At 38.8% G+C, this 23,734-nt stretch overlaps 1 protein-coding gene across 1 annotated transcript in view; it reads right to left on the bottom strand.

Annotated features, from left to right (window-relative positions):
- Positions 1–12,471: 12,471 nt before the first annotated feature.
- Positions 12,472–23,734, bottom strand: part of LOC128497705 (laminin subunit alpha-1-like) — a 46,894-nt gene continuing 35,631 nt past the window's right edge. The window contains 14 exon segments of the mRNA XM_053467866.1: positions 12,472–12,679; positions 13,655–13,877; positions 16,597–16,730; positions 17,326–17,479; positions 17,757–17,915; positions 18,561–18,750; positions 19,723–19,838; positions 20,430–20,610; positions 20,969–21,157; positions 21,464–21,615; positions 22,266–22,436; positions 22,817–22,931; positions 23,278–23,419; positions 23,584–23,728. Of these exon segments, the coding sequence (XP_053323841.1) occupies positions 12,519–12,679; positions 13,655–13,877; positions 16,597–16,730; positions 17,326–17,479; positions 17,757–17,915; positions 18,561–18,750; positions 19,723–19,838; positions 20,430–20,610; positions 20,969–21,157; positions 21,464–21,615; positions 22,266–22,436; positions 22,817–22,931; positions 23,278–23,419; positions 23,584–23,728 (2,232 nt within the window). The 3' untranslated portion in view covers positions 12,472–12,518.

Raw genomic sequence — 23,734 nt, 5'->3', positions numbered from 1 at the left:
TAGGAGGAAATATAGGTAAGCATGGTAAACCAAATGGTTCCATAGAACTTACATCATGTGTACTGGCATGGGAGAAATGTGAGAGAATATCAGCAAATTAGCTTTTATAAAGTCAACTGACTGATTGATAGTACTCTACTGGTCATTAGTTCATGTTGGACCACAAGAACCAAGACCAAGTTGGACCAAGTTTACTTGTGTTCTTTTATACAGCAAGTAAGCCATAGCAATACAGTTTAATATGATTTGCAACAGATCAATATATACAGTATTCTCCGTAGCAATAATCCTACCTTGGTAGATCTTAATCATAACTTATCAGGCTTGTTTCTAGTCGCAGTGGCACCACACTGGTGGTGAAAAAAGGGATAAAGCTGGAGAAAAGGGAATACACATTCCTGTATATATATATACATATATATATATATATATATATATATATATCATCAGTCTGACTTGTGGTCTGTCTCTTATGTGATTCTGTGTGCAGTGTATCCGTGTTCTCCCCAGTGTCATAAAGACATTTAAAGATAAGTGGTTATAGTAGCTTATATTACACAATAGCACTTGATTATGAAGTCGTTTTTAAAAATGGTTCTTATAGTGTGACTATAACGTTCATCGCACTGTTTTAAATATTTTTCTTTGAGTTCGCTAAAGTTCTTTAGATTTTTTTGGGAAATGAGGCCTTTTTTCCTGTGGTACAATAGCAGTATCCAGACTCTTGGATCCTAACCAAGCAAAGCTCAGCAAACAAAGATTTTCCAGTGTTTGCATCGGAACATCAGAGATGATAAATTATTCTGTAATTGCCTAGTTAATGTTACGGTCTTTGTCTGTTTTCTGCTGCAGTGTCAGCACTATTTAAGTACTGAATTATTTTATAGATTTTTCTTGGCAATTGCTTATAAAACTTAAACAATGAGGTCCTTTTTTGGAAGTTTTAAGAAAATATTATTTATCTCCCTTTATACAGGTTCATTAAAAACTAGTAAATGCCTAATAGCTCAACTAACATGGTTTTTCTATTTAGATTCCATAAATAGTATAAAATACCTCAGACTAGAATTACTTAGTGACTGATATATATATATTATATATGTATTTTTTGGGTGGAGATGGTTCACCAGTGTCTTATAGCAATGGTTTATGTTTCCTAGTCTTCACTAATGACCTTTGACTATGTTTATCTTAGGAGAGCATTGCCTGGATCCAGATACCTATATGTTGGATGTGTACAATGTGAACCCTCGCGCAGAATGGATTTTAAAGCCAAAAAACAGCTGAAAATGTGAAGGTGATTTGAAGGACATGCTTTACAAATGCAGTAGACTGCGCCAATGGAATGCAGAAGACTCTGAGCAATAGGAACAATAATGATGGAGACTCGGCTCAAGAAAAGAAATAGAGGTACTAAACCACCAGGAGAATGAAACCGTACACCATTCAGGAAAAGAGCAGACCGTGGAAGAATGTTTCTAGGGAATATATACTAAAAATATATAGTAAAATGACACACCAACAAAAACCTACATAAGGGACAGACGGTCAAGATATCCATGAGGTCATCAGTCTGATCATATAAAAGTATTATTTTTGACGTACAGGTTTGGCTTGTGTATCTGTTAAAATGCACTCCTGGACAAACTAGGACGCCATAATCCTTTGATAGTAACAATATTTCTTTTCTAGTAACATTTTTATTATTAACGTTAAATGTTTTATGTGATATAAGTGCCTCACTTATGTATTTCACAGCCTGATGGTATCTCAATTTTGTACATTCTTATGTATAAACCACTATGTACAGTTATGTTTATATCATTTTGTACAGGCACCGATGTTTCAATTTGTATTGTAATGTATCATAATATTGTGCATGTATGTGTGTATGTGTAACCAGTCTTACATTATTTCAGTATTGTAGCGAGAGGTTAACCTGTATCACTAGTTCTTACGGCAGAATGTTCTAAGCATCTCAAATAATTTATTGAAAAAACAACCTTAACTTAAAAAAGGACATTTCTGGTATATTGCTAGTTATATACTACATTAGATGCATATAGATGCAAACCTATTATACCAAACTAAAGCAATCCAAGTTAACATTCCACCAGCCCATCGGGCTTTTTACAGATGAACCTAATGGCTTCTCCAGGTTACTAAAGAAAAACAATCATTTGTGTCTATGTTTGCGACAAAAGATTCATATTATCAAAATATATTGTCCGATCACACATTTTTAGCTCAACCACGACCCTGGCCACGTATCAGTGTTTGCTATGCTTCTCCTTGTTAAAAGCTGCGTCAGTGTTAGTAGCCATGATTAAAACCCACCAAAACATGAAATAGAATAAAGTCAACATACTTGGCATAAAAGAACAATCCGTGAATAAATTACTCTTTTGTTTCTGTCGATTTGTGTTGCAATTTGTACATTTTATATAGTGTGGTGGCACTGTCTGTTTCGTGTTTTTTTTTTATGATGATATTCTGGATATTCTGGCTATTCAGCGTGGTTATCATCTTTAAATGTGTTATCTCGGAGTGTTTGAAAGAAAACTGTTACATCCCGGAAACTGCCACGCAAACTATATATTTAGATCTTCTATAACATAAGCTGGTTGGGACCTAATGAGTATCCGTATATCTATGATGATGGTATATTTTCTCTTTCGGTGAAATAGAATTTGAGCCCCTATTTAAAAAAAAATGTGTTAGACCATATATACAGCCTATACTATCCCTTTAAAATATTGGATATCATACACATTTCACTACGATAGAAGGAAAGCAGAGTATATGTCGCTGTCCTTGAATGACATGAAGCAGGAAAAATGACCTGGGTATCTTCCTAAAATAAGTGTCTCTGTATATTTCTATTTTGGGATGTAGACATTCTTAAAGGTTCCAACAACTTAGCTCAAAACAGCTGATGTTCCATTTGTTAAAGGATTATGTTCCTTTAGAGATGATACCGAGGCAACGATTCTTAAAGAACTTTCCAACGATGTCTGGAATGCGACATCATTTTTATGGCTTTCTATGAAAGTAACACCCCTGAGGTCTGGAATATTTTTATATGTTCAGGTGATTGAACATAAAATAAGGTTTTCAATACAAGTTATTACTTCTTTCTTACCATTCACCATTTTTTTCTCCCCGGTTAACCCTTTTATTCCCTTTTCTCCCCGATCATAACCCCCTCTCTCTGGAGCCAACTGTTGACATAAGAATTAACTTGATTGATCTTTAGTTTGTTTTCACTGCCAGTGATGAATGAACTCATTGCATGTGTTAGGTATTGTGTATAATCAATGTATACAACAAAGTTAATGTTATGAAATAATAAGTTAGCTATTAACAATAAACTCTGACTTTCTACGGAAACAAGGAAGGGTAGGAGTTGGTGCATTTTTATAACTTACTGTTGTCACATAATGTTTGTCTTCTGTGTTAAAATAAATTTCCAATATATGAGTTTCCATGTGGGTTATGTACTAACAATAACATTCTGCCATGTTGGTACGCGTCGCTGTGGTTTTATTGCTTCTAAGTTCTATGAAGTACCAGTACCCAGGAAACATTCTGAGCCCATAAGGGAAACAACAGTAGAGAAAATGGATTTGGATCAACAACATGAAACAAAACATGCAACAAACATTTATTTAGCCTGTGGCTTCAACGTTATCAAGTTAGTACCAAGGAAAAGTCATTTAGAAAACAGTAGTACATACTTCTGGTAAGGTTAAGTGTCCTGAAGCTACCATGTATAGTCCACGTCCATGTATAGACCACGCAGACATTCTGTTACTGAATTCCCTTTTATTAAGGCTCACATCAGACGTGTAACACAGTTGCTGCCTTAAGGACTAAAGGATTTTTTGCACTTTAGCTACCTGGTTTTCAAACATAATCCTCTCTCATTTAATTTAACTACACAAGTAGTATATCATTTGATCAGAGAAGGCTTTCAATTGTTTGGGAGTCTCATTTGGGTGAAAATGCAGTGCAGTCTCATTGATTTAGTTATTTGGTAAGCAATATAGCCATGAAAAATTAGATAGGACTTGTCAAACTTGGGGTAAGCAATATATGGCCGTATAGCGTGACAAAATCTCCAATAGTTATGCCATAGATGGTATTTTTTTAAATGGCACTCATTGGGTATGCACTGAAGTCTTGCTTTGTTTTGTGTTCTTATAACAAATGTAGCTGTCCTTTTATCCATGTAATCCAAAGTCACTGATTAGCTGAGTGCGGTCTAGTCATCTGTTACACATAGAAAAATTAAAGAATGATATGCTGTGCAGATACTTATTTTTATCACTAAAGAAAGCATGTACATTTTATTTTATTAAACCGGTATTTCTTAATTGATGTACATCATTAATATACTACATTCCAGATAAATCACTGCTGATAAGACCGGCATTCGCAGCTTGAGTCAGCAGCTTCAGGAAAAGAGATACTCTATACCCACCTTCATGTTCCCCACAATCAACTGAAGCCCAAGCAAACCTGCATACTTTGCTACAAGCTCTCACAACCTGCAATACCCACCTTCATGTTCCCCACAATCAACTGAAGCCCAAGCAAACCTGCATACTTTGCTACAAGCTCTCACAACCTGCAATACCCACCTTCATGTTCCCCACAATCAACTGAAGCCCAAGCAAACCTGCATACTTTGCTACAAGCTCTCACAACCTGCAATACCCACCTTCATGTTCCCCACAATCAACTGAAGCCCAAGCAAACCTGCATACTTTGCTACAAGGTATACAGAGTGCACCAAGAGATCTCCTGTATTATCTGTTATTGTTTTCTGTATTGTTATTATCATTTTCCTGTTTCTGTGCCTGAATTGTCTATTACCCTTTTTTTTCTATCTATGCTTTATGGCCTAGGAATGCCTGTACTGGGAGTTGCAGCATTTCTCCACTGATTGTTTTATTTGTTTTTATTTGGTAAAATTTATGTCATGCCTGTCACTACTTAAGTGTGTTATATTTTACTTTCTATCTTTCTGCTCTACTGACCCCTTATCTCCTATATCTGCCCTCTTACTGCCCCCGTCCACTTTAACACTATTTAACACTCTCTATTACAGCTCTCACAACCTGCAATACCCACCTTCATGTTCCCCACAATCAACTGGTTTTTTGCTCGCAATGGACTAATTCCCCTACGCACACCGAGGGACACTCACTTGATCTGGTTTTCTCCAGATCATGCTCCCTTTCAGACTTCTCCATCTACCCCTTCCCTCTGTCTGACCACCACCTCCTATATTTTTCTCCAGTGCTAACCCCTAACAAGACAAACTTACAGCGCTCACCTCATACTTGTAGGCCATTACCAGAAAATACCATTACCCAACTGTCAGCCTCACTCGAACCTCTCTTACCTTCCATGTTAACCCTTTCCTGCCCAGACACAGCAGCCTCTTTTTACAACAACACACTTGCTTCATCCCTCGACACCATAGCTCCAATTACTACAAGCTACCCCCGACAATTTAAACGCCAACCATGGCATACCAAAACCACACGGTATCTTCAGAAATGCTGCCGCACAGCTGAGCGCTACTTCAGAAAATCAAAATCCAGCGAAGACTTTACTCATTATAAATTCATGCTTCACACCTACAACTCTGCCCTCTCTCTCGCCAAACAGCTCTACTTCACCACTCGCATATCCTCTCTTTCTTCCAACCCACGACGCCTTTTTTCTACTTTCAACTCCCTTCTCTGTCCCTCCACACCCACACCACAAACCTCTCTCACTGCCCAAGATCTTGCTACCTACTTCAAAGAGAAGATCGAGACTATTAGAAAAGACCTCTCTTCCTTACAACTCCCTCCTACACCACTCACCACCACCCTCTCTACTCCTACTATACTAACTGCCTTTTCCCCTACAACCGAAGAAGAGATAGCCACTCTTCTTTCTTCCTCTCACCCAACAACCTGTCCCCTTGACCCCATCCCTTCACACCTCACAAAGTCTCTATGTCCATCCCTTGGTCCATCACTTACCCACCTATTTAATCTTTCTCTATCATCTGGATCGGTACCATCTGCCTTCAAGCATGCGCTAATCACACCAATTCTAAAGAATCCTTCCTCAGACCCCATCTGTTTGACTAACTACCGCCCTATCTCTCTGCTTCCTTTTACCTCTAAGCTGCTTGAACGGATTGTGTACAATCGCCTCACTAACTTCCTCTCCTCTAATTCCCTCCTTGACCCTCTACAGTCTGGTTTCAAACCCCTTCACTCTACTGAAACAGCTCTAACAAAAGTCTCCAATGACTTGCTCTCTGCCAAAGCTAAAGGTCACTACTCTATTCTAATTCTACTGGATCTCTCTGCTGCTTTCGATACTGTTGATCACCACCTTCTTCTTGACCTACTTGCTTCTATGGGCATTCGAGATACAGCTCTCTCCTGGATCTCCTCATATCTGTCTAACCGTTCCTTCTCTGTCAACTTCTCAGGCAACACATCATCGCCCCTTCCTCTTTCGGTTGGTGTCCCCCAAGGTTCAGTCCTTGGTCCTCTGCTGTTCTCTCTTTATACTTCCTCTCTTGGCAAACTAATCAACTCATTTGGCCTCCAGTATCATCTATATGCAGATGATACCCAAATCTACCTGTCTTCTCCTGATCTCTCTCCATCTCTCATGTCCCGGATCACCAGCTGCTTGTCTGCTATTTCTTCATGGATGTCACAACACTACCTGAAACTTAATCTTTCTAAAACGGAACTCATTATCTTCCCTCCCTCCATCTCCACTCCACTACCTGAATTCTCTATCACCATTAACAACACAACTATCTCTCCTACTAACCAGGCCCGATGCCTTGGGGTCATCCTTGACTCAAACCTCTCCTTCATCCCTCACATTCAGTCCCTCGCCAGATCCTGCCGCCTGCACCTAAAAAACATCTCTCGTATCCGCCCATTCCTCACCCAAGAATCCACAAAAACTCTGGTTCATTCACTTATCATTTCCCGTCTTGACTACTGCAACACTCTTCTGGTTGGCATTCCACTGTCTCGACTCTCTCCACTACAGTCTATCCTTAATGCCGCTGCTAGGCTCATCTTCCTTGCACGTCGCTCCTCTTCTGCTTCCCCCCTCTGTGAATCCCTCCACTGGCTCCCACTTACCTTTAGAATTAAATTTAAGATCCTGGTACTGACATATAAGGCCATCCACAATACTGCTCCTCCGTACATTTCTGACCTCATTACCGTGTTTCCCCGAAAGTAAGACAGTGTCTTACTTTCTTTTTATCCCTAAAAGCCCCACTATGTCTTACTTTCGGGGTATGTCTTATATTGGGAAAAAATTGAGAGTGATGGGAGTTATGATGTACTTTTAGAGCATAATTAGACCATGAAAAAGACATTGGAAATGGTACAGCATAACACCCATCACTCTCACACACTTACCAATCAACACACCTACCAATCCACACGTATACCAATCCACACACATATACACAAATCCACACACGTATACACAAATCCACACACATATACACTAATCCACACACATATACCAATCCACACACATATACACCAATCCACACACATATACACCAATCCACACACATATACACCAATCCACACACACATACACCAATCCACACACATATACACCAATCCACTCTCACTTAATTCTTTCCTACCTTTCCTTTCTTCTTTCAGCTTCTTTTCCTCCTCTTCGCTCCTCTTCTTCAGTTCTGTCTTCTTCCTGGTTCAGAGGGCACGGACAGCGGTGGGCGCGGCTTCAGTGTTGTGCGCCGGGATCTGACAAGAAACCCCGGCGCACAACAGCTGTTGCCGCGCAGATCACAAGGGAGCGGTATCGGAGGTCATTAACAGACCTCCGGCTCCCTTGAGTGATTTTAAGCCGGGTTGAACCCGGCTTAAAATCACTCAAGGGAGCCGGAGGTCTGTTAAAGACCTCCGATACCGCTCCCTTGCGAGCCTGCTCCTCCAGCGGCGGACATTACTGTCCGTCTCTGGAGGGGTGCCGGGTGCCGCAGGTTGGCACCCCCTGGAGTGTGGCGCCCTGTGCGGTCGCACACCCCAAAGGTCGGCCCTGCTCTAAGGGGCCGGCCTTAGGGGTCTGCGGCCGCACAGGGTTTAAATAAAAACATCGGGGTTTTTTTTCAACTTTATTTAACATCCTCCATGTTAAATAAAGTTAAAAAAACTTTATTTAACATGGAGGATGTTAAATAAAGTTAAAAAAAAACGCCGATGTTTTAATTTAAATCCTGTGCGGCCGCAGACACGTAAGGCCGGCCTTGGTGGGGACTTCCCGGCCCCTTAGAGTGGCGGACCCGGCAAATCCCCCGTGTTTCCCCGAAAGTAAGACATATGTCTTACTTTCGGGGTACGGCTTATATTAGCCGACCCCTCTGAAACCCCCGATACGTCTTACTATCGGGGGTGTCTTACTATCAGGGAAACACGGTAGCAAATACTCTCCTACTCGATCCTTACGTTCCTCCCATGGGCTAAGGCTCTCCTCCTCACTCATCACCTCTTCCTTTTCCCGTCTACAAGATTTCACTCGAGCTGCCCCATATCTCTGGAATCTGCTCCCAAGGAACCTTCAGAATTCACCCTCCCTCCCGACATTCAAGAAACATCTAAAAACCCACTTCTTCAGAGAAGCATACCATCTTAGCTGCTAGAACATCCTTGTCATTGATACCCCCACAATACCTCTCACCCTTTCTCTATGCCTTATGTTTATCACCCCATTTTCCCTCTAGATTGTAAGCTTGCGAGCAGGGCTCTCTCCACCAAATGTATCGGTTTGTCTTAGTCTGTCAATTCTTGTCTTGTCATATCCCTTGAATTTATGTATTGTATTAAGCGCTGCGTAAACTGTTGGCGCTATATAAATAAAAGATAATAATAATAATAATAATATAGGTAGGAGCTTGGATCTGTGTTTAGGGCAGTCGGTGTGTATGGCTTTAAGTGGATATATGTTTATATAAATGCATGTGATTGTGCCTGTTAAGGTATATGCATTATGCCTTGTGTGACATATGTAAAGCCAACACAAGACGTATGCTTGCTTGGCATTGAATGCAAATACATAAAATACAATTCAGTAAGTAAGACGCCCGGGGCGAATGCTTAAGGTGGATTCCAAATTTACAATTACACAGCATATTCTTGGCATTAACTACTCTAATAATAAAAAGATAATGGTGAATACAAAAGCCTATTTGATTGCAGACAGTTAAAACATAGCCACTTAAGGCTGTGCCTAAAGATAAATATTTTTATGCAGACTTAATTATAGGTGTTTTAATTGCAGTATCATTACGGGCCACATGACGTATTCACACAAACCTGCTCCTCTCATTTGTTCTAGACAATTATATGATTGCACTAAAGCAAATTACATATGATCTGATATTGTCAAGTTCAATTTGTCAAAAACGTGGCTAGGAAACAATTAATTATAAGGTGCTGCTGCATAAATATTATCATGATCATTAAGTTTATGCTATATATTAACTGAGATGATGCTTTGAGTTCATTTTACTGTCCTTAGCAAACATCACTGTGAAAAGAACAGAAGTCAGAATATTTTGTAACCAATACTGTACGCATTAATCTGCATGTTGTAAAATGTACAGATATCCACACAAAATGGGGTTCCATTTTATTTTATGTAAGACATAGACTGGGCTGTTCCTCTAATATTCACTAATCCTCTAATGTTCTCTAATGTCTCTGTATACTAACTAAATCGATGCATCTGTTGTGACAATTTCAGTTACACAGGTTGTAAATGTGTTTGTGAGGGCTAAGGACTAAGCTCTGTACCCCTGCCAAGCCATCATCTGGTGGTCTAGATGGCAGATGGCTATTACTCTTGTTATTATATATTCTGGCATGCATGTTGTTTTACATTCATGCTTCTGCTTCAGCCACAGAAGTTGTTATGACCACCTGGTCACCACAGCCCAAGAGCCACCTTGTGGTGCTCAGCTTCGGAGCATTGCAAGGTGGTCATATTGATTTTACAGCTCCCTGGGCTGATCAAAGGAGATCAGAGGATCTTCTCAACTGCTCCTCAGCACCCTTAGCATAAGAGAATTATTATGTAAATATAAATCAAATCAATATTCGGTGTAATCTCCCCTGCCTTCAAAACATCATCAATTCTTCCAAAAATCTTGAAGAACTAACCCCTCTTCAGGCACAGACTTCGGCAGATTCAGGCAGCCTCAGTTGCTTCTCTCTATATATATATATGTAATCCAAAACAGACTTGTTGATGTCGCAATGAGGGCTCTTGGGGGGGCATGCCATCACTTCCAGGACTCCTTTCTTCTTCTTTACACTGAAGATAGTCATTCAGCATATGTCTTGGCTGTATGTTTGGGGTCATTGTTATGCTGCACAATGAATTTGGGGCCTCCCTGATGGTATTGCATGGTTGATTCATGTCTGCCTGCACTTTTCAGCATTAAGGAGACCATTAATTCTGACCAAATCACCAATTTCACTTCAGAAGCATACTTGTACCTCTCTCCAGCCCTTTGGTGAACAAACTGCCTCCTGCTACAGTTTTTCAGTCGTTTGGCGGCACTACTGAACATCTTCCCATTACAAAGGGAAGAAAGCATGTGTCTTTCAGCTGTAGCTCTACAAAAACCGACATAATTCTCCATGACTACATCCGGGTTGGGACAAACACATACCAACCTTGCAAAGTCTGACCCTGGTTTTTGTTGCTAATTTTCAAAATTAAACATACTGGAAATTGCCTTTATTTTAAAATGAAAGGAAAATCACCAATCGGAGGGTACTAAATTGATATATCCATGCTACCGTAAACACCAGTGTCGCCGACCACAGGTTCTGTATCATTCAGATTACCTGAAAATTGCAACAATGCACAGTATGCACTTACAACCAAAGGTTTTATTGCTGTATAACGCCATTAAAATTGGCTCAAGGCAGTAAGTGCAAAATGCTAGTAAAATTGCATGACACTGGTTATAAATCAATTATACAGTGTGTCTATATATATATATATATATATATATATATATATGTATAGGGGGTATGTGTGTATAAAGTGCCCCTGTTAAAAGGGCTCATGTGTCAGTATATAGTTGTAGCATTCCTCTGTATAAGGGCACATGTGCCTGTATATAGAATTATAGGAGGTATGGAGCAGAGGTAATGATCGGATATAAGGCAGCGTAGTTACTATGTGGGAGAGGTAGGCATCATTCCGATACAGAGGAGTGGGTGTTTGTATAAGGAGAGGGGTAAGGTTCCAGTACGGGGCAGGAGAGAGATAAGGATTGGTGGATTGGTAAGGGTTGCAGAGCTCAGGTATGGGGCAGAAGAGGGGGTAGTAAAGCCCCGATACAAGGCAGGGGGTGGTAATGCTCCAGTACAGTGATGGGGAAGTCTGATGCGGGGCAATGCTCTTATTCTGTGGGCTGAGGTATAGCACAGCTCGCTGTTTCTATATAGCACAGTCAGTATAATGCCCCCACACAATGGCTGGGCTAAGGCCGCTTCTCACTGGCTGTGACCCATGATATAATCTGAAAATTAGTAAATTAAACTAAAAAATAACATTGTCCAATGGGACACCATTGTTGCAGTTCTCAAAAATATGTATTAAGAATATCTATTAATATGGAATCTGCAATACTTTTTAGTGTTATAGCTGCAAAACTTGGATATTAAGTATTTATGTTTTGGAATTCATTGTAAATCGGATGCACAGTCTAAGTTAGTTATGAATAAATAGCAGATACAGATTTGTTGTTTATGCAGAGAGGGTAATAAAAATCAAAGCTATCAGTCATTATTTTTAAAGAAGTCATGCATATTTTATTGTAAATCATTTTGAGAAATGTTTGCATTTTAACAGCTCTTAAAACAATTAGCACTGAGCAAAAACAAAATACTGTCAGATTCTCAGCAGCAAACGTATAAAGACAAAAATATTTCAATTTACTGCTATCCTACTGGAGGTATTTGTTGTATTTTTCCTCAAAAAAAAATTAAATTGCTAAAACTTTTAAAAAAAAGTTCCTGAGTTGGAAATATGAATTAAAAAGTTTTGGAGCACCATTGAGAAAATGGGGTAACAGTTAATAAAAAAGATATATTTTCACATTAGATCAAAACTGCCACCCAAGGTCCTATGGCAAGGAGACAGGCCCCAAATGCTTTACCGTGTTCTTAGAAGACCTGGGAAATTCAGGGGTTTTGTGTACTGAATAACAGATTAAATAGGCTCTGTGTCCCTGTATCACCCAATACGTGTTTATATTTCAGATGGTGTCGTTGGCAGCATTTTGTGAGCTAATATTACTTCATGCTGTTACTTAAAGAGCTGGTTCCAAACCTACTTTGAGAATAACAGCATGGAAGTATAGACCTCCTCTACTTGATAACATCTTGTTCGATGAATGTATATGTAGGAGATATGTCTCCTGTTTATTGTTCTGTTCCAGGACAGGAATGAGGAAAGACTCCGCGCATTTCAAAGGCTTTGCTGAAATCACTGGCTTCGGTCTGCGTGCCCTTCACCAGTTTCATGTTGCGTATGCATCCGTGGAATGAGGTCTGGCTGGTCAAGCAGTTTTGCTTCACATCAGCTACATACGAGGTGTTCCTTTGACAACTATGTCAGCTTTTGTGTACATATATTTCACTGTATATTATCTGTAACAAAAAAAACTGATAAATCAGGAGGGCCATGCTCACAATTAATTTTTATAATTTTGTATTTATTTATATATTATATATAATATGTTTTCCAATTTATCAAACAAATCATAAATTAAAAGTAGGTCCTTTCGAATATGGCTTTGGCTGTGATATGGATATTCATCAATGTATCAATGTAATAGCAGATTTAATAGCTTTCTGTAAGCAGTAAAAGTGATAGAACAAGGAGCCGGATACAGTGAAGCACAGCATTCACTTTAACAAAGCGCCGGCACACAGAATTTCATGGTGAATGTTTTCCCTTAATAACTTGATATAACTTTAAAATGTGGACTGGAAGAGTTAAAACAAATGGAGCTTGCAATTATTACATTAACCTGTGATCCTGGAAGTTGTTTATACATCTTACTTACATTCCTACTATTAGTGACTCAAACTTCCTTCCCCATGGCTTTATGTTTTCACAGCGCCTCGCCTTATTTAATTAAGTAGACACAACACTGGTGACGTGATGGAGCCCACACTATTTTACATTGCATTTTAAATGTTTGGAGACATATCGTTTTATATTTAGCTTACAAACGGAGATCATTTTGAGGTATCGTGCGCCTGTATATTTAAATATATGTATAAGGATGTTGGCTTTGATAACAAAGTAATAAATAAAATACATTCTAGTTGTGTCGCCAGTGGCAAAAGCGGGCTTTAAGTAATGATATACAAATACGAAAGTTTAAAGGTGTAAAAACTGAGGTCTCAATTGACCTTACCGAGAAGGTGTTAGATAAGTCTAAGATAAGCTATCCTAAATCTAAGACAAGACCACAGACACATTAGTCAATGAGTCAGGGGATACTCTAACCAGAAATAATTCTTTGAAGTTTACATTAAATTGCTCTTACCCAGATAGCCTCCAACATAAATCGGATTGTTAGTGTCTGCAGAGGTTGACTGGACATGTGGACTCTCTGCATTCACAACATTTCCATCCACCGTAAGGACAATGCGATGTTTAATTTTACTGGCCTGAAGCTTATGCCACTTGCCATCACATAAAGAGCTGGGGCTCTCTGGCTTGTAGACTGCTGTTATTCTGCCGGCACCATTATTAACATGGAACAAAACCTGTCAAAATAGAACGCAATGATTAAATCAGTTCTGGTCATATAGTTAATATTATCATTTCAAGATCATCCTTTTGATGGTACAGACCACTCTTCTCCTGATGCCTTGATGGTCTGCACTCTAGCAGAGACAAGAGGCACTGGGTCATCATAACCAGGCTCCCTTGGTCTCTGTGTAGACCTCCACTGAAGGAGGAGAAAAGAGATACTTGCCACTGAATTCACAGATCCTCCTACTCCACAATATAAATGATGTACATGAGTCTTTGGATCCCATTATAATGTCTCTGGTTTCGCTTTTGTGACACTACTCATCTGTTGCAGTTGTGTGTGCTCATGAAGTAGACAACAGGGCAGTGTGCTTAATCAGCCCATTAGAATACGTCATCACATACTTGTTGTTGTCCACTATTCACTCAACATAGGGCTAAACGTTATGTGTATGCAGATATACCATGGGTCTCTTGTGGAACTGAGATACCGTGTCAAGACAAGGTGCGAGTCTCTGGCTGGAATTAGGACAATATGGTATAAAGCCCAACGGACTGTCACCATCAAAATGTTTACATAACCTGACAGGAAGAGCATTGTCCCCAAGACTCCTGGCTTTGTTATTGTTATTTTTAGGTGACAATATTTAGCAACATTTCCAACCCCAACATCTATGACTCTGGCAAAGAGCAGTGGCTGTAGGTGGTTTCAATAGGGCTGAAACAACTAATCGATAAAATCAATAATAATCGATTATGAAAATCGTTGGCAACGAATTTAATCATCGATTAATCAAATCGATTTTTATCTCCTTATAATAATCCGATCTCAAACAGAGATCGGATTATAACACCGGAATCCAGATCCCCCGCAACGCTGCAGGAGACCTGGATTCCCCTCACTGTCGGCCGGTCTCTCACTTCCGTCTCTCTCCCCCCTCCCATACACCCCTCTGACTCCTCCCCCTCCCATACGTCACTCTGCCTCTCTCCCAGCTCCGTTACTGACAGTAACGGAGGCTGTCTGTGCGATGCAGACCCCCACCAGCTGACAGAGAGGATGATTCTCTGTCAGCCTGTGAGTGTCTGCATCGCACAGACAGCCTCCGTTACTGCACTTCACTTACACTGTGGCTTCTATGAAGCTGCAGTGAAAGTCCTTGTCTAGTGAAGATCCGTTGCTGACAGGAGGCAGAGTGGAGTATGGGAGGGGGAGGAGGCAGAATGGAGTATGGGAGGGAGAGGAGGCAGAGTGGAGTATGGGAGGGGGAGGAGGCAGAGTGGAGTATAGGAGGGGGAGGAGCCAGAGTGGAGTATGGGAGGGGGAGGGGCCAGAGTGGTGTATGGGAGGGGGGAGGAGGCAGAGTGAAGTATGGGAGGGGGGAGGAGGCAAAGTGGTGTATGGGAGGGGGAGGAGGCAAAGTGATGTATGGGAGGGGGAGGAGGCAGAGTGGTGTATGGGAGGGGGAGGAGCCAGAGTGGTGTACGGGAGGGGGAAGAGCCAGAGTGGAGTATGGGGGGGAGCCAGAGTGGTGTATGGGAGGGGGAGGAGCCAGAGTGGTGTATGGGAGGGGGAGGAGCCAAAGTTGTGTATGGGTGAGTTATAGTGGTGTATGGGGGGTATTATGAATTTCAGGGCATATAGGGGATATAAGGCATATCGATATTAGGCATATCAGGGGGTCATAAAACATCTGGTAAAAGGTATATCGGGGGCTCAGTTGCATATCACTGGCATATAAGGAGTATAAGGCATATCAGGGGCACAGTGGCATATCAGGGGGCACAGTGGAATCTGGCATATAAGAGGTATAAGGCATTTATGGGGGCAGAGTGGCAAGCTGGGGGTCTGATGTGCATAACCGGGGGCAGTTTGGTAAATAAAAAAAATTTAAACAAGGCTTTTTTTCTCATAGTTTTTATTAAATATGAAAAATAGTTAACATATGAATTAATATTTACTAATAACTTTGTATTAAAACCTAGTTTGAGAAACACTGTGTTTGGGTTCTTGTAGCTTTTATTATTATGTCAGTAAAATAAGAAGGTGAATAGAGAGAGGCCATTGCAATAAAGAGATGAAAGTGTAAATTGTACGTTTTTTATTACATTATTTTAAATTTAAAAAATTGCATTTTTTTATCCGATTAATCGAAAAAATAATCGGCCAACTAATCGATTATTAAAATAATCGTTAGTTGCAGCCCTAGGTTTCAATAAATTAATTTACTTATGCTAAAGTATGTGACAGTTCCCCCTTAAAGTATCACACTAGATGGATCTATTGGAGACACCATGGATGATGCCTTTTAGGGGCAAGGAAGAAATGGTCTGAGAAAAAAGTAAACCCATTTGTAAGATGAGGTAAACATCCTCCTCTCGGAGGGTGGATCTGTGTGCATTACACACTTGCATCCATCAGCAAAATCACAGGCAGAATGTATTTCCTACAAAGCATTAAAAAATGTAGAAATGAGTTGGAAGATGTCAAGGATGTGCTACGTCCTTGGCAGGAAACATTTGAGAATCAACAAACTCATCTCATTTGTCTATGTTTTACAAAAACTGTTTAGCGTTTAATTAAAATGAAACACATTATAGGACATTTCAAGGTTTATAACCTCAGTGTTTTCTTATGCATATTTGATTCCTAGAATTCTGTCACTATACAGTTATAATTACATTTCTGATGTCAAAAGCATACACAAAGGACAGCCAAAAGATGCTTACCTTGCCATGTATGATTTCCAGGCCAATGGCATCAACTTTTGCGCTGCTAATTCCAAGAAGAACACCGTTCATCTGTGTAGTGCGGAACTCGAGAGACACGTTTACGTCTGAGCGGACTTTGTACCCCTCTTTAACTACAAACCAAAGATTTATAACGTGTATATTAATTATATACTTGTAGGTTCCTCAGCAAGCAATACTTTTATTGAATTTTTAAAACAAAAGAACTCTACATTTATTGTAATGCTTACTGTAACAGATCATTGTAAAGAATCAGATATTTTCTAAGAGAAAGGATGCATCATATGTGATGACCATACCTGATATGTTAATTCTTTAATAGACCATAGTGCAGATTTTATGTAGTGACACACCAGATGTGTTCACCAAATGACTAATACCAGTCCTTGTGGAAACCTTGACCTGTCATTATTTAAACATATATCTAATTAAGTCACCTGCATTCAAGCAGGGATATCAATCAAAACATACTGGTAGTAAAAGCACCAATTGGGAGTCTAATTTGGTTTATTGGAAATTAGGTTAATATCAGCTTTATTATAGTATTAAAGTTATAGAGTTTGATCTAGAAACAGTAAGTGTTCACAATAATTATTATTTCTTAAAACCATGATTTAACCATAATTAAACCCGATAGGAACATACAAACCTATTAAGTGTGAAAAGGTGCTTAGTATGCACAGTAAGTGCTATTCAAGTCATATTTACCAAGGGCAGCAAATCCAGTTCCATCAAAGTAAGTTCCCTCTTGGACGGATGCGTAGCACTTATTTACTGCGTGTATGGAGATAGCGCTCTCCTTATCCAGTTGTTTGTTATTAATGGCAACTTTGCCAATGCATGCTGGGACACTGTGTGTGATCTAAATGAAAGAGAGAATGACGGCTAATTAGTACATTGCCACCTCTTGTTAGCAGCCATTTGGCCACAACTGTTTTCATTCCGAGACAAAACAAGCAACCAAGTGCACAGAAATAGAATTTGAGGGAATTTGGCTTATCTGCCTGTCCATCTTTTTCTACCTACAGTCAGTCCTCAAACTGTACTTGGCCATCAATAGCCTGATAGCATGTGCAATATAATATATATAATATATTTTTGTCTCCAAAGTTTTGTTTCAATACAAGCAGTTTACTTACATTCCCAATGCTCTTCGCTGTATAGTCTAGTGGAAGCCCACCAAGATAAAGCTTCCCTTCCACATCCAAAGTATTGCTGTCCCCTGGAGCACTAACTGATGCTGATTCCTGACCATCAATAGTAATCGTACCTTTTCTTTTATAATATTCTGTTATTACCTGAAAAAAACAGATGGCTGTGACATATAATAATAAAGACAGGATACCAGATTGAGCAAAAAATTATATTTCCTAAATACTCTAATATACGTTCATATTCTTGCTTCTTAATATGCATTTCATATTAATAAATGTATTATAACAGTGTTGTGTGACTTCATTAAAGGGCCACTTCAGTCTGTACACTTACAAATATCACCACCAGTGCATCGACGAGCACTAATTCATTTTTGTTTGTTGAAATGATGATTTTCAGTATTATCTTTGCTGTATGGTGTCGATGAAAGATAGGCATAGAGACGGATTCTAATAACGAAATGATTGGCCATTGTGCAATAGATTAAAAAGGTGAAATAAACTAATGATGAGGCAGAGGTTTTCTTCTTTTGTAGGATATAACCAAACCTGGGAACTCTTGGTAATTTCCCAGGGAGTAAATGTGATCAAACGCTGGTCTCCGGCCCGCATATTGAATGCACACGTGAGAAAGCAGAGCCTTACCTAGAGACTTACTTAAACAGAGTTTTACTATAAGTTCCCAGGCATGGTTATAACTCAAATACCAGCTAGTTGAGATTTTTGGGGGTTGATAATGATAATTGTTCACATCTTAAGTAACTGAAAATATAAGCAGCAGTCACTTACTGTGTGCCACTTTCCATCATTAATAACAGCCGTATGGAAAGCCTGAGTCCGTCCTTTTCCCATATCAAATAAGAAATAAAGTTTCCCTTCATGAAGTTGAAGTGCAGCGTAATCCATCTGGTTCTGGTGAGCCATATAGTAAATAAGACCACTGGTGGCATATGTCCTGAGAGTTATCTGCACAGAGAGTCTGGGAAAAAGAATTTTATTTAATTTCATATTTCTTTTTCAGAAATGACTATAAATTACCAGTTTTCCACTAATCCATGAAGGAGTATATACTTGGAATTTTATCAATTATTTCCATTAATAAGCAAAACATATTAAATAATATAAAAGCAGATTTAAAAGTGTATTGTAATCAGTTTGATTTTAGAACATTTTGTAATTACTATGATGTATTATACATCAGGTAGTGACATGTAGGTCACCGGCAGGAACTATATCTCCCACGATGCTCACGCAGCATCCTTAAATGAAAAGTCTAGTTTCCAAAATAGTTTTATTATTTCATTTTGCATTGACTCCAATGTATTTTACTGAAAATTAGGGCATACAACCTTTAGTGATAGGAGTTAACATATCTATCTCATTTAAGGCCTCTACTGACAACTGGACGCATTAGAATGCAAACATCATCATACTCAGAAGCAGTCTGATTGTCACTGACAAGCATGGGAGTTCTACTGCACATGTGCAAGAAGCATACTGCAGTATGAACCTTGCTCTCAGTAAAGGTGCTGGAGGAGGAGTTAAATGAAAAATAAAAACTTGAATAACTAAAGAATGTTTGCACAGTTCTGCATGCAGTAAAATGATATGGAGTCCATGCAAGATGCATTTAACATGGAAATAGGGCTGGAGTGCTTAGTCAAAGAAAATAATCTCATTTATTCCTAGCTTAGTATCATGGTAGTTGTGGTTCCTCAACAAAAGGAACTGTACAAGCCGGATACCCCTACCAAATAGAGCAAAATCAATTGATTAAAAAACATGACAAAATAACAAATCCATCAGTTGACGTGAAACTGTAACCTGAGCATATCACCATAAAGGTTTGTCGACATCTCTTTGAAAGTTATTATAACATGTTTACTTGTCTTGGAAAGTACATATGTTCTTAAATATTATATATTTATAATCAGCTTTACAATGTACTTACTTTCTTCTGACAGCTGATTGGTCAAAAGGCAGTACAATGTGGCTTCCCTGAGTGAGGCCAAACTGGTGAGCATCTGGCACATGGTCCGGCTTCATCTCCAGTGCACACTGCAATGGCTGCAGGCAAAAATGTCACTTTTATAGATATATTGATTTGACAAATAAATATAATATTAACTACATTTTCAAACACTTAAAATGCCTTAGCTTTTTAAAGGACAGGAGTTGTGAACTAACCAGTGGTGAGGATAAACTGGTAAAGGACCTAATATCTGTATGAAAAATAACGGTTTTATTAAAGCTACATTTTCTTAAAATAGATTTTACGGCATTGGTCCTAGAGGAGCAGCATACTCATGTAACAAGATGTAGACACACATGACCTTCTAGGGACCCCTGGAAACATTTTTACCCCACAACTTAGACTGCCATTTTTTATGGAACCTACGTATCAGCACCATGGTATAACACAAACCCTACTGTTCTTTCCGATGGGACACCGTCTACTAATAGATCAGTTGTTGCAGAGCTAGCTGACCCCTAGGAATTCTGGGCTTAGCTTCTGACCCTTTTTGCCACCCCCGAATGATAAACCACTGCCCCTGTTTGATTCAAAATTTACTGGAGTTGTTCATTCTTAATTTGCACGGAACTCATGGTTTTTAGAAAACCTTATTGAATGGGAATTTCTAGAATAGACTGTTTTACCTTAGTTACAAATGATTTCTGTATGGGGGTAGTTAATTTTCTCTCTGTGACAGGCTGAGCAGGCGTTGCAGTCGGCAGAACTTCCACTTCCAGCTGGGCAATGGATTTAGGCTTCTCTGACAGCATGCAGCTATCCATATGAACCCCCTCATATTTCAGGACATTGGTGAAATCCATCTGCCTTTATTGCAAAAGGGAAAATGTATTATTTTGTACAGTTTATTAGCAGTTTATTTTTTCCTTAAAAAGAGAATTAACACTTACATAAAACAGAGTACATAAACTAAACAAAAATAAAAGTTGAGATTATTTAAATATTTTATAAACTAAAATAAAAGTTGTTTAAATATTTTATAAGCTAAAATATATTTGTATAAATAAGTGTTGAGTTATTTTATTTAATTAAAAATATTGGTTAACATAAGCATTAAAACAGAACTCCCGCCATTGTTATTGCTGTTATCAGTTTAAAAATAAGTTATCTAAAGTTTTGTGCTTTTTTTGGATTAATGCATATTAGACAGTTTGATGAAACTTACTCCATATTTACAACCAGATTGCGTATACATCCGTAGAAAGACTGGCTTGTTTTGAGGGGGGCTGTACCCATTTTACCAGGGACGCCACCGACATAAAAATTGGAAGCATTTATAGAGATGGAATCGACAGATGGTCCGTTCATCTTCACCTCGGAAGGTTTTCCTTCATCCACTTGTACATTCACAAGTCTAAAAAAATAATGTCCAAATTGTCAATTCTGCCCACTTGACCCACTTGATAACTTAAGTCATAGAATGTATATTTTTCTCTAGCAAAGATTACAATATCTTAACATATTATAATTAACATATTAATTATAATAATTAACTTTATTTATGGAACTTTATTAAATTCCTAAAATTTTAAGAGGTTTCTATTATATCTTTCCCTTAAAATGTATCATTTGTCATATATGAAGAATATGAAACATTCCCTGATGCATCTTTCTACACTTTCTAGAGTTTATAATATAAACCTATATGTTTTGCAATTACCTCTTGTTCCGGATGACAATAATAGAGTGTTCTTGTCCATCACTAAAGGTTCCAGTAGGAGATTTGATGATGACCTTTCTTGTGCTGGCACCATCCACAGGGTTGATATGGAATTCAATATGTCCATTCACCAGCATTATAGCAAAGAATGGCTAAATGAAAATATATGGTTTTAAAATCTATATGTTAGTTCTGAGGGCTGAGATTCCCATCAAAGAGATACAAGCACATGGATAGTACTGATTTATATACATTCAAGGACCACATGAGGCCCTTGTCACGGAAGAATGTGCATGCAAATAAGGTTAACAATTATCACCTTTGCCTCTAATTGTTAACCTTATTTTGCATGCGCCTACCCAGAATCCCGTGTGGTTGTGGCAGCACCATGAGATTTCTGAGGGAAAAACAAGCCTCCTGGCTTGTCTGGTGTCTGTAGATGAGAGTTTAATAATACTTCTACTACCCCTTAAACCCTTAGGGGTTTCCATCACCTTTTACCCACCATAACTTATGTAATGGTTATATACATCATTATATACGGTCTAGTGCTAGTAACATTTTGATACACATGATATAAAAAGTACATTTACATTTATAGGACTCATCTTGCTTTTCAAGCAAACTACAGGTTAGCTGTTATAATAAAATATCTGCCCTTCTTTGGAGCTCTCTTTGTCCTGCAACAGGGACCAATCACCAAGCTCTGTAATTTTATAAAACCGTCATAAATCTGAATTATTTGTGTAAATATGTTTCATAAAATTATAATAATAATAATAATAATCATTTGATTACTCACCAAGAGAGCTTGCCTGCGACTGCGTTTTTCCGCTCCCTTGCCAAATCCAGCCACGATAATTCCAGATTCATTGAGTGTGGAGAACGATACCATTAGCTCTGATTCTGCTGCCAATGATACTGGCTGCATTTCCACGTAGCCATCTTTTAAAACGGTAATGCTACGAGTTGGCTACGGCAGGAGAAAAAGACACAAAAATACTTTAGTGGTTGGATTCAAAATCATTCACTCAGATTACAGTGGATTAAAAATTGTGGAGTCTCACAGATGCTATCAAATGAATAATAACATAAATAATAATATGCTTATTGGTTGATAGATATGCAACCGATAATCAGATTAAATGTACCTGATTGTAGATGCGGTAAGGTAAATGTATAAACTTCAGTTAATGCATCTATGATAACCTAAACTGTATTGAATTTAGTAAGTGAAGAAAAGCAGGAGTTTGTAGGAGAGCTGCGGTAAATAATATATGAGGTGACTTCTGAGACATTTCACTGATTATAATTGGCATTGCCTCATACAATTTGGATAGGAAGGTTTCTTACCTCCAGTTTACAGCCTTTTCTTACACCATAGGCATTTCTTAGCAAGTCAAAATTTGAGCGGGAAATCTCCAAGTTCTTTATACAGCCCACATAGGACCTGCTGCTAAGCTGTTTTCTAAAATCAAGAAAGATTTGCAATTGATGTGATAGAAACATAATGAACATGTTTGAAAATGTTTTAGATAAAGGATACTTTCTTTATACTAAGTTTGAATAATCTTCGTTGGCTTGAAGTAAAAATTTTCATAAAAATTGTGTGGTTGAGTTCCATAAAACACACATCTCTTCTAAGGGGAGCCATCATTAAAACATTTAATTTAGCTTTACTGCAAGATTCATCCTTTGGAAGATCAGCCTGGGATCAAATCATTTCTTCTTGTTTTCAAACAGATGTTTTATTTACTAATGCAGTTTATGTTCGTCCAAAAATCTACAAAGAAAATTATAACTAGACGTAATACCTAACACTCCTGGATCTGGGAAGTCCACCAATATAAATTGGATCCTTATCTGACCGGTTAAGGTCTGAAGCAACGCCTGGAGCTTCTCCTTGCTTGGTTTCTCTCTGGGTTGAGTTGTAGGAATCCATCACAGCCAGTATACCTTTGTCACAAGAGAACACATCGGTCTTAAAACGAAACTTCAAATACTTCACTAGTTGAAATGATCTACAACAAGTTCTTAGAGGCCCAAAAACTTTTAAAAAAGTGTCAAGGATGGCCACGACAGACACTTGACTGGTTTGTGTGTGTGAGCTTCAGCCGTACCTTGCTTCCTGTTGCGCTGGAAGGCTACTTTATGCCATGCTCCATCATTATAGCGTCCATCTGTCATCAGTATCAGAGGTCCTGATCCCAATTCGACAGATACTCTCAGTTTACCGTCCACCATTTCCATAGATAAATAATCTCGCTGATA

The sequence above is a fragment of the Spea bombifrons genome, chromosome 5 (assembly GCF_027358695.1).
Source record: "Spea bombifrons isolate aSpeBom1 chromosome 5, aSpeBom1.2.pri, whole genome shotgun sequence".
Taxonomy (NCBI): Eukaryota; Metazoa; Chordata; class Amphibia; order Anura; family Pelobatidae; genus Spea; species Spea bombifrons.
The sequence above is the reverse complement of the archived record's forward strand: the minus strand, read 5'-3'. Positions and strand labels throughout refer to the sequence as shown.